Genomic DNA, 12178 nt, shown 5'->3' on the forward strand with positions numbered 1-12178 from the left:
TAATGGACCACGTCACTTATCCACTATTCTGCTAAAAAATTCTCATTTGTTTAAAATTGCCGAGTTAGCTTATAATTAAAAAAAAAAAAAGTTAAACTAATTCAACAATTTTAAACACATGAGAATTTTTTAGTGAAATGGTGGAAAAATAACGTGATCTACCATGAAGACCGTATAAATTCTTGACTTAGGAGTTAAGAGTGAGATAATTAAAAAAAAAAAAAAAGGACTTATACTAAAATCCATACAAAAAAGAAAGAAAAAAAAAATTATAATTTATATTAAGAACCTTGTAATTCAATTGCTTCTTTTTATCGACAAAGCCTTAAGTTCATATCTCCTTTCTCTCAAGTCTGACCATCTTATTATAAATTTTTTTTTTTTTTAAAAAAAAAAGTATGAGGTGGGTTTGGGTTGAACCATGGCCCAGCCCATCTTATTTTTTCACAACAGGGTAGTCGGGTCGGGTTTAGCGTTGAATAAACGAAGTTTTTTGACAGTATAGTTGCCATTCCTCTTTGCAGAGGCAAAGCATAGTGAGAGAGAGAGATTGAAGCGCAGCGTTTTGGTTTTCATATGCATCCTCAAATCTGAGACAAACACCTTCTTCTACTGGTAACTCTCTCTCTCTCTCTCTCTCTCTCTCTCTCACAAAACGCACCGTTTATGTATTTACGTTTTTTTTTTTTGGGGGTTAAACTTTTTGTTTGGTTGCTGAGAAAGCCTGGGAAAAGAAAAAGGATATGAAATTTTTTTGAAATGCATGGTTTTTTAGTACTGCACTGGTCATATGTAAAGCGTGAATTTGTTTCATTGGGTCTCAAACTCAAAAATGTTAATTGTAATTAGGATTTGAAAGCAATGATTTTAGTTTATTTTGTAATTAATAGCTATTGTGTTGTTAGAAACTCTAATATTCTGAAAGGTTTCAGGGATGTGGAAAATGAATTCCAGTACTAGTGTAGTGTAGTGTAGTGTCTGACACAATGCTTGATTATATACGTTAGGACCATTTTTATATTTTGGCAATTTTATCAATTATAAAATTTTGGTATGTATGTTTATAAGTTAAAGGAGTGGAAAAAAAGGGTAGTTTTTTTTGGAGTTGAAATAGTGAAATTAAATAAATTGGATGAAAATTTGGGAGGAATTTATTGGGATTATAATTTATTAGAAATGTTCTTGATAGTTCAATTTTTTTTTTTTTTTTTTTGATAATATAATAGTTGGGGGTTGGGGGATTTGAATTCTGGACGTCTTTTTTGGAAATATTAGGAGGTGCTAGTTGAACTACAAGGCTCTTGGCATACTTGATAGTTCAATTTTATTGTGTATACGTAAGAAAATGATAAACATAAGAAAGCAATTGGCAAGAGCTTTTCGTTGGTGCTTTGCAAACTAGTGTGCTGTTAAAAGGGAATGCCTATCTGTAATATGACTTTAGTTTCTTGTTGTCTAAACTAATAGACAATCATCTATTCATAGTCTTCTACTTAATGCCCATACTTTTTTCTGGTAATGAGCTTTATAAGTCAAGTTATTTGCTCATCCATCCCATGTTATTTTAAACAGTGAATGGATAAGGGCTTAATGCCATACGCTCTTCATACGTTTCGTTTGGGAAAAGGGAAAATAAAAAGTAGCATTAGTCACATATTAGAGGATGTGATGACATGGATGTAATGTGCAGGTTTCAAGGGTCTTCTGTAGTGAAGTTCTAATTTAAAAAAAGATTGAGCACATTGCTTTCTAATATTTTCCTACCAATTGCAAGGATTGCATTTGTGCAATGGTTTTACTTGGAAAGATTCCTGGTGTCTTCTCATGGCTTTGACCTAAGTTGTGGGTGGGCAAATGCTATTTCCCCCATTCATGGGCTTCAAGAAAGTTCCTCTAGATCATGTCACCATTAGAGCAGATTTGATATACTGGCTGTACTGTAGCTTTTCTTAAAAAAATTTATTTATATATATATATATATATTTTTTTTTTTTTTTTTTGGGTGGCTCCAAGTGGATGTAATAATATTATCTTTTCCCAAAAACCCAATTTGATACACCAGTAAATTTACTCTTGTCAGTGCCTACTATTTTTTTATCTTTCAATGTTTGAAAATTCCTGGCTGTTTAATTACATTATGTATTGACTATTGAGAAAAAAATGCCAACTTTAATAAACTTGAACTGTTTGTTTTAGTCTTTTTTTTTTTTAAATATTTTTTTCTTGTCAGTCTAATTATGGATAGACTTGAAATGACAGTTTCAAAGGATTAAAATTTTTTGTTTGTGACCAATGTTTTCCATGTATGCTACTTCTGTGCGAAGTAAGTAGACAGGATGAGTGCAAAGGTTGACACGACATCTGCTGTTGAGATTTCCGGTACTAAGATGTCTGGAACAACTGCTTCGTCTGTAACACCATCTAGTAGCCAGAAGGTTTCCAAGTTTGCTGCAAAATCTGGATTTGTTATACCAAAAAACAAATTATCAGGCTCATTAGTTCCGATTTTTCGAGTAAAAAAGCTGGAAGGTGGTGATGCAGCTGATGAGGAAAGTACCAAAGTGGTGCAGAGGAAAACAAAATGGGGCCCTGATCTCACACAGGATGCTGCGGTCAAAAGGGGAAGAGCCTTAGCTTATCAGGTACTTTTGGAATTCTTATTTCAAGTCATGTTCTGTCATCTTTCCTCTAATGTGAGTTCTATCTTTAAATTTTTTATCCAAATTTTTTATTATTCCCCCCTCTTCTTCTCATATAGTCTTAGAATTTTGATTCATTTAGGACGTTTCAACTTAGAAAAGAAAATTTGAGATCTAGAATAGGTTGGAGGCATTTATAGCCCCGGTTTGTGGGGGAATATTTATTGCTAAGCTGATGGCAATTGAAAATTTCCCTTTTTACCATTGGGTGTTGAAATGTCGGCATCTTCCATGTGAATAGTTTGCATGGGAGCTTCCCATTCCAGGTGCCACTAAGTGATATTGCTGCCTGTGTGGTGGTACAATTTTGAGCAGACGAGGGTGGACCAAATTACGCAACAGCTAATATTGGGATCTTTGGAGGCTGGGGACACTCAAGACTCATCAATAACAGCTGAAAACTTAGATCACAGATCTCCAAGTCCTCAAAGAAATAGCAAGGTAGGGTCACTGTTAATATTGGGTTCCTACATTGTTGCGTATTGATTTTTCATGTTGAATAATAGTCTAAGTTTTTAAGCACTAACATTAGAATTTGTGATGTAGAAGTCGGAGCTATTGGAAGTTGAAAAGCGGGAAGCCATAGGTAAGTTTGACATATGTTCCCTGATTTTGTTGTTTCTTTTCTTTTCTTTATTTTTCTATTTAATTTTGTGTATTGCATAATTATTTTTGGTCTTGATGAAATTCAGGTGAATTATTGAAACTGAATCCAAGTTACAAGGTCCCACCTGATTATAAACCATTGTTGAAGGAGTCAAGAGTTCCAATCCCTGTAAGTCTGGTTTTCAACCTTTTGTTGCACATGTTTTTTAATCCTCCATTTTAATATGCTGGAACCACAATGATGAAAGATTAGAAATTCTCATTTTCTTTTTCTTGACACTAGCAATTGCTGCATTGTTATTATTACATAGATATGCAGCTATTAGAAAAAAAAAAGGTTTTGCACTTGAAACGAATATCTAAATACAAAATTTGATAACACTAAGTAATAGAGTTTCATTGAAGTATAAATGTATAGAAGGTCAAAGATTATTCAAGATAAAAAATAATTACAGAAATGCATTAATTTCCATTATAATAGTAACTCCATTAAAACTTTAAAACAATTTATGTAAAATAAATTTTGGGCTGAACTTGTTAATGAGTGAGAGAGAGAATATTGGTGCCTTAGGAAAATTTTAGGAGTTTCTTTTGCAATTATTAAATGAACTGAGATGATGCAAAGTTGCATTGCAAAGAAACCACGATGCTGTTTCTGTATGTGTATGTGTGCACGCACACACGGAAGATAAAAGGTGTACAATTCAAACTTACCATCTGTTTTAATTTTGAAGTTTGTGTGTGCACTGAACAATTCCGCATCTCTGTTTTGTTGATATATATATCAAGTTTTGCTGACTCCACTGAAGACTTTTAATTTCTGACACTACCGTGTGGTATATTGCCTCTGCAGGTCAAAGAATATCCTGGGTTCAACATTATTGGCCTACTATTTGGGCCGGGAGGCGAGAATCAAAAGCGATTAGAAAAAGTAAGAAGTTTGTTTTGTCACTTTTACAAAATTGTGCTAATGATTTGTGAGTTTTTATCAACAAATTTGTTACCTTGTTCTCATTTGCTACCTGCATTCCAGGAAACTGGAGCCAAAATACAAGTTTATGGTAACAAAGCAGAGACAGGAGAGAAGGTATTTTTTGGTTAAAAAAAAGAAAAATACTGATGTTCATATTTAATCATAGATTGCTATGTCTTTTCTTCATCTTCCTAAATACTTTTATATTCTTCTGACAGCGTCAAATATCTTTTAAACATGTCTTACTTCAGAATGATCTACCTTGAACTGTTTGCTTCAAGATGCAACAAAATTGAGGATTAGTGGTTTTGACTTGTTTCTTTTTTGCACTCTTTAATCTATTCATTTTCAGGGAGAAATTAAACCATCTGATGGAAATGAAGTTCAGGGTGCATATGAAGAGTTATATGTTCAAATATCAGCTGAAACATTTGAGAAAGTTGATGCAGCGGTTTCTATTGTTGAACTGCTAGTCTCCTCAGTATCAGTGAGTTTCGATTGCAATAAGTTCTATGACCCATAGTTGCTCAGCTATATTGTAAAGACTTTTGTTTATTATTTGCTGAGTTTTGTTTAACATTCATAATTTTAAAATTACCTTTTATTTAGGGAAATTTGGCTGCTGTATCCACAGCATCTACATCAGTTTCTGGGGATAATAGTGACGTTCTCACTCAAAGACAAGATGCAGCCACCTCACACATGTTTCCTACTGGTGTAGTACACCAGGGAGCACTGCAATCAGAGGCCAGACCTACGCAAACTCCTTTACAAGGTCAATTTCAATTCCCTGGGCTGTGGTTCCCATCAGGTCAATCTCACAGTGCAATGCATGCATCTCCTGGCCTCTTTCCTCCAAATCCTTCAGCACCAGGTCTCAACAATTATGTCCATTTATCCTCATCACCTTTGAATCCTTCGAACATGCCTTCTTTGTTTGGGCCTCGACCAACTCCAATGGTTGGATTCAACTCAATTCTCCAAAACCCACCTGCCGTTCCACCTAGACCACAGCCACCGACACAAGTTCTACAGAATCCTTACATGGGAGGTCCTTTTGGACATATTGGCCAACACAGAAATCTTTCCATGCCAGCGTTACAGCCCTCATCAGCTCAGCCTAATGTTTCAGGTCCATTTCCATTTACTAGTAGCCAACCCCCACCAACAAGGCCTTTAATGGTTTCACTTCCTCAACCAATGTCTGGCATTCAACCCAGATCAATATCTGACCGACCTCTGACCCCTTCTGGGAGCTCTACTGTATGGTCTGCCCATGGTAGTGCTTCAGTATCTCTAGGTCTGAGTAACATGGGGCAGATGGCTCCACCCAACCGGCCTCATCCTCAAAATCCACAACCAGGTGTGGCATCTATGGCACCACCTTCAAATATGTCAACAGCCAGTTTGGGTTCACCTGTCATCTTTCCTCAGCCATCCACTCCCCAGTTTTCCAGTAATGTTGCGAACCGTCCTTTTGCAACCCCACATTTTGCATTGAATCCACCACCTCAAGGGGGAAATCCAGCTTCATTTTCAGCTTCTCTACACCAAACACAAGCACCTAATTCATCTACAAACCCAGGATTGGGATCTGCACCAATTCCTTCACCATCATCCACACAACCACCTTTACCTCTGCAAGCAGGAAGACCAAATTCTGTTTCTGGAAGTACAACAAACTTCACTTCCATAAAACCACCGATGGTGACAGCTCCAAGTTCTGGTGATTTTACTTTTCAACCTCACCGGCCGCAGAATCCAGTCTCTCAAACAGTTCCCACTGCAATAAGCAGTCAACCTGCAAGTCAGAGTACTCTGCAGATGCAACCTCCAACAACTCAGGCACCATCTTTTCACTTGGCTATGCCCAAAATAACACCTCAACCTGGCAATCAAGTCTTTCAAAGGCCACAGTTCAGTAATCCAGTAGGTCAGCCGCAAGCACCGGTATCTGCTGTTCCCTATTCCGGAAGCCAAGCGCCAACAGGTCCACCCAGACTTCCAGCATATCCAAATGCAAGTGTTGCTCCTAGGACTCCACTCCCACAAATGGGCCCAAGGAGCTTTAATCCAGCTCCACAAATGCCCAATTTGCCTGGTCCTATCCTTCCCAGGCCGGGGAATTCTCTGCAACTTCAACAAAATTATCCAGCTCGCCCAACTAGGCCGGAGATTCACTTGGCTCCAAATCAACAATTTAGCAACACTTTTGCCTTTGCTTCTGGTAAGCCAGGTTCTAAACCAGGAGGACAGCAGATTTATGATCCTTTCTCGCCCACTTCTGTGCCTACCTCAAAGTCTGAGGGGTAATATGTCAAAGGTGAATAATCCAGAGTAGGAGGATTTGGTGGGTTCAGTTGGAGTGAAATAACTTGGGAGTTGGTACTACACTTGTTGGCTAACTATTTGAAGGGTCAATAGGGCCCAAAAGAGGAGTATAAATTTCTAGGTTTGTAGAATTGACAGGTTTCTGTTTGTAATGTAATTTTTTATAGCAGTATCTATGTCGCAATATAATTTTTTTCCCCATTGGTTCTCTGTCTTTCCTTGTCTGTCTTTCCCCTTTCTTAGTGCTGAATTTTGTATGAAGATTTAATTTTGTATGAAAGCAATACAGCTTTGAGACGAAGCATAATTCACTGGAAAATTTCATTCTGTTATTTTGCATTAACACCCTGTACTGAATTTTGAATGAGAATTTGAATATGAATTTGCATAACAACAATATAGTCTTGAGACGAAAGAGGGGCAATGCAATGGAAAATTCTAGTTTGTTTTTTTAAATTTCTGATGGCCGCTTGGTACCTTTGTTTTTTATTTTTTGTTTGAAAAATATATAATATCACTTTCGATCATGTAATATGATATGATTTTGATCATGTGTTCTGGTGTTTGTCACTTTTTGTTTTTTATTGACTAACTAGTCGCCGAATTTGGAGCTTTCTTTCAACCGCACAACAGAGTCATTAATATAAAGAGCTTCTTTGTGCGGCCTTATTTAGGCATAATAGCTATTAAGAATAATTGTATAAAAATATTTATGATCATTCTTGTTAAGAATAGATACGATAATAAATTTATTTATTAAGAAATTTCTATCATATTATGTTGAATAACTTATACATTGCAGCAAGATTGTAGATTACGATACTGAACTTAATATCATAAATCTTCAAATTTCTTATCATTTTATAAAATAAATGTTAAATGGTAAAATACTATTTTGGTCCCCTAAAATTTACGAAAAATTTATTTTCATTCCCTACACTTTAAAAGTTATTTTTTTATCCCCAAACTTTGTAAATAGTTTTTTCAATAGTTTAGAGACAAAAATAGGGATGAAAAAAAACAACTTTTTTAGTAGTTTAAGAATGAAAAACAAACTTTGGTAAAGTTTAAGGATAAATAAAACATTTTCAATATTTTAGGGCAAAAATGAATTTTGATAAAGTTTAAGGGCGAAAAACAAAATTTTGATAAAGTTTAGAGGCCAAAATAGTATTTTACAAAAAAAAAATCCTCAATTGGTTTTCAAATTCAAAATATTCAAATTATATCATATCAAAATGCTAAAATTGTGTAATTCACTCAATCGCCCTCCTACTAGTATGCCCCTCCAACCAAGGCATGCTGTTTTGAATCCCTTCTCCAAGCTAAACTTTGTATTATAGAATAGGAGCTCACAGATGCAGTGGTACTTCTACAAACACATTGAACACCATCTTCCTATTACATCTTCTCTCACATTGCAGAAAACATTGAGCGAAGCCTTCCTGAATCCCCAGCTCTCTTTTTTCACATTGGTGGAAAACTAAATAATAATAAAAAATGCACCCTATTCCATCTAACCTTTTCTTTTGGATTTCCCAGAATCTAACATCTATAAGTTTCTTAGCAGATCAGAAAGTGCATAGGCAATAACTAACTCGAATCCTTAAGCTGCATGGTTGAACAAGTAACTAACCAATTAGTTCTCTAGGATTAGACGAACCTCTTAGTTTGCTGAATTAAGACAATGCAGGCTTCTGACTCAAAAGAAAAGAAAAGGGGGAAGTTTTTTTGAAAGACCAAAATTGATCCTAGAAGGTAGTCAGAAATGAACTTAAGTGCATTATTAAAGAGAACAGTACGTGGCATTTTCTATATATACAATGTTAGCACTAATTACATACAAAGAGAAAGTTATCAAAGATGACTCAAATAGAAGGACCGGATCTGAGCACCCTCTCAAGCTTCTCAGCCTTGGTGTAATCCTTTTCTGTGAGAGGCCCAGCTGGAAAAGGTGTGATTTCTACAGTTAGGTGGGGTGTTGGGAGCTCATCAAACAGAGCCCTCACGTTGTTACAACAAACACTTTCTCCATGAGCAGTCTCCCTTCTAATTTGACAGCCCTGAGAATGCCAGAACAAAATTTTTGTTTTAAAATGTTATCTAGCTACCCCTGCTGACAGAGAAAAATATATTGGAACAAACAGAAAAGAAAATGAAACTCTAGAAATTGTTCAAGAAGTTTGCAATACCTTGTGGGAAGTAGCATCTGTGAAGTGATCATCATCTGACAATAGGGAAGCAATGGCTTTAAGCAGGTGCCGCCCCTCAGATTTTGACGGCACTCTGTAGTTCCTTCTAAGAGTACCCTTTGTTGTAGGATGCCATTTACTCACTAATTTCCTTTTATCAGCTGCTTCATTCACTGTTCAACAGAGCAAGAATTAGGAATACCTAGTTATTAACATTAAGCAGATGATACAGCTTTGAATAGAAAAAAAAAAAAAAAAAAAAAAAAATTCTTCTTCTTCTTTTTAATCAGTTTGAATAGATAACTCTTGAAGACAAAGATCAAACATATATATCTAGAATATTTATGTTGGCAGGTATAGTTTCGATCCTCATAACATTTTGATGTATTCAAGTAGAACATAAGACATGAAAGATTCCTGAGAACAAATTTTCGTTAGAAGAATATTTTCCCATACATTTTCATCCATTTTGTTATTTAGAAGGAGTGAAAGGCTACGGCAATGAAGTACAAGTTCAAAAGATGATCTATACAAAGCACCCCCTTCCTCACTCGCATATCTTTCTCCATTAAAATTTAAGACACTACTTAGAAGATTAGGACACATGACAGAAAATCAATAATCTTAAAGAAACCATTCTCTGTCCTCAGGAACTCAACATGACAGACAAACAGAAATGACAAAACATTCATTTTACTAAAAGAACAAGCAATTCTTGTAAATGTTAGAGCATGTGAACCATAAATTCAATCATGTGAACCATAAATTCAATCGCTATGTGGTTGTATATCCAGTGCACAAAGCTCCCACTTTTGGGGGTCTAGGAGAGGTGATTGGCATGCAACCTACCCCCTTTCTCCCTAGCTGCCACTCATTTGAAACATACCATTGTGAAAATTGTAAATCTTTCTACACCTTTTCAGAGTCAGAACACCATAGATCACTTCTCAGTACCACATAGAAGTAGAACAATGAATGAAAAAGTACAATCACCTAATATCCCAATGACTTTTGCCCATTTTTGTTCACGAGTGATTGCATATTATATAGAACCAAAACAAAGAATATGCTAAGAAGGCTGAAGCAACCTAGTTAAATCATTACATGAGTCAATCAAGTAAAACATCGATCCTGAAAATTCTACTCATTTATCAACCTAAGGCAACAGAAATGGCTGGAGTCTCATGCCAGACTTGACAATGATTCTTGTCATTAAGCTCAACAACTATTGAGCAAACGAAGTGATTTTCATGAGAATACATTATCTGGCATGCAGGCATTATAGTCAACTGCATAGACATGTAAAATTTTTCATTACACTAGGATTCTACATATGAGGCCCTAAGAGACAATGGTTTGTCAGCTATAGCGTTCAGTAACCAGGTGTGTGCCTATGAGGTGTATGTCACACTAATGCCATGACTTCAATACTCATTAACTAAAAATCAAATTACGATATATTGGATATATTGAGAAATTAATATATAGTAATATTTTCTGCATTTTATTTCACTAATTATTTTTTGTTAAATTGTAATTTTATAATTAACAAGTAAAAAGTACAAATTTATTTCCAATCCAAATCCTACAAAAAGTTATTGAAGAAAAAAATGACTGTTAACAAAGGATACTAGAAATATCTTCTGTTTGCATTCTACAGAAGTTTGGGAATCATTTGAGTGATGGTTCTTTGGATTTGTTGGAATTTAATTTTTCTAAAGTTACCATTATTTCTGAGAAGCTCCACTCTTAAAAAAGGCTATATTCAGGGTAATGGATTTCTACCTCATTTTGATAATCACAATACAGTTCAACTTTAGTTTGACTTCCAAACAGTGTTGCTTAGCAATATTTTTTCTTTTCTTCACCCTGTAATATGGTTTGCTTAAAATCTTGATTTTTTAAACTTCTCCTATCACCTTCAGCCACTGATGCTTAACAGCCAACATGACCAGATCAAAACTAGCTGTTACAGAAACAATTTAATTACTAGCTTTTAAAATTTCTCACGGAAATCCTTAATAACCTTTTTTTTTTTTTTTTTTGGGTCAAAATTAGGCATAGACTAACAGGAAAAAATTTGTTAAAATCTCGGTAATGTGTTTTTAAATTATTTATCTATTACCTTTGTAATCCATGCCTAAAATTTCAGAAATAGAGAAATAACAATTAATTCATCTGGGTATTTCTTCTCATTAGTCTTGCTGTTAACTAGAGGTCGGGCCTTGGTACAAAGGTAAGAGCCTTCCACCAAAAGTGACAGGTTACAGGTTTGAGTTCGGGAATCAACCTCTCAAAAAAAAACGGGAGTAAGGTTACCTGCCATGATCTCTCCCAATCCTCACAAAAGTGGGAGCATTGTGCACTGGTTACAACCTTTTTAGTCTTGATTTTAAATGCAGAAACTTCATCTTCAATATATCTGGGGCCTGAAAGCAAAAGCTTCCACTCTGCTATGCCTAATATTAGAAATTGGCTAAGTTGGGGCAATATATTTCACTTTTTTTTTTTTCCTTCAAATAATTCATATTTGAAACAAATTCAAATATGATTTATAATTTTTATATCTTCTGTTCCCAGATTTCTCAGCAACCAAACACAGGGTAAGGAAGATGTCCAACTTTCATTCATTTGGGTAACATAAGTATTAACCATCAAAGGAAAGCAAGTATAGTCAAACCCACAAACCTGGCTTCCCTTGTATGTTCTCCAACCACTGAGAGAACCCCAAATCACCAGCTCCTCCATCATCACTTTCCAATTCTAAATGAAATGACAACACAATAAAATAAAATAAATTAAAAAGCTTTACATGGAAAGACAATATCTTTACATTGAAAAACCCAGAAAAAGAAGCAAATAAGTGAACCCCATTATCAAGCAATAGTGTCAATTTAAATAGAAGTAAACCTGAGAAAATTGGGTTAGATTGAGATCCAGCTAAGCCAGCCTTCAAGAGGGCATAGAAGATGCAAAGCCTACCAGCCCACAAGACAGGAGCTTCAAGCAGAGAAGCATGAGTAGTGGTGGTAGTGAAAGCTCTCTTACTGTGTGATCTTCTTTTACTGCTCAAACAAAGTAAACTTTTGAGGGCATTTGTAGGTACTTCAGTTTGAAAGTCTGGAATGAAGGAGTTGGGCAACAGCAAAGTGGTGGGATTGAGATTGTTGGTATAGTTTTTGGATTCAAAAGGTGATGCGAAGCTGCTGGTGTGTACTAGAGAGAGAAGCATTTCTTTCTTTTCTTTTTCTTATTGCCTAAACACTCAACTCAAGAAATGGTCTTTCAGAGTGAGAGAGAAATATGAGAGGGTGTTGGTTTGGGCACAATTAATTTGTCTTCCCAAGTTGAGAAACGGCGTCGTGCTGACTTGTGAT

General features: G+C 35.5%; 2 protein-coding genes across 3 annotated transcripts; one reads left to right on the forward strand and one right to left on the reverse strand.

Moving 5' to 3' along the window:
* The first annotated feature begins 495 nt into the window (after positions 1-495).
* Positions 496-6928, forward strand: LOC142607793 (uncharacterized). 2 transcript variants are annotated; one of them, XM_075779423.1, is made up of 9 exons: positions 496-615; positions 2325-2642; positions 3015-3140; positions 3246-3285; positions 3392-3474; positions 4159-4236; positions 4339-4392; positions 4631-4765; positions 4888-6928. In XM_075779423.1, the coding sequence occupies exons 2-9, from the start codon at positions 2337-2339 to the stop codon at positions 6589-6591; spliced, it is 2526 nt and encodes an 841-aa protein (XP_075635538.1). In that variant the 5' UTR covers positions 496-615; positions 2325-2336; the 3' UTR covers positions 6592-6928. The 2 variants fall into 2 exon arrangements, with proteins under 2 accessions (XP_075635538.1, XP_075635539.1); XM_075779424.1 differs by having other exon boundaries at positions 547-615; positions 2332-2642.
* Positions 6929-8368: 1440 nt separating this feature from the next.
* LOC142607880 (uncharacterized) lies at positions 8369-12150 on the reverse strand. Its single transcript, XM_075779539.1, has 4 exons — positions 11712-12150; positions 11490-11564; positions 8802-8974; positions 8369-8672 (listed from the first exon to the last, which is right to left on the reverse strand). The coding sequence occupies exons 1-4, from the start codon at positions 12031-12033 to the stop codon at positions 8478-8480; spliced, it is 765 nt and encodes a 254-aa protein (XP_075635654.1). The 5' UTR covers positions 12034-12150; the 3' UTR covers positions 8369-8477.
* Positions 12151-12178: the final 28 nt, after the last annotated feature.

This window comes from Castanea sativa, chromosome 8 (assembly GCF_040712315.1).
Source record: "Castanea sativa cultivar Marrone di Chiusa Pesio chromosome 8, ASM4071231v1".
Taxonomy (NCBI): Eukaryota; Viridiplantae; Streptophyta; class Magnoliopsida; order Fagales; family Fagaceae; genus Castanea; species Castanea sativa.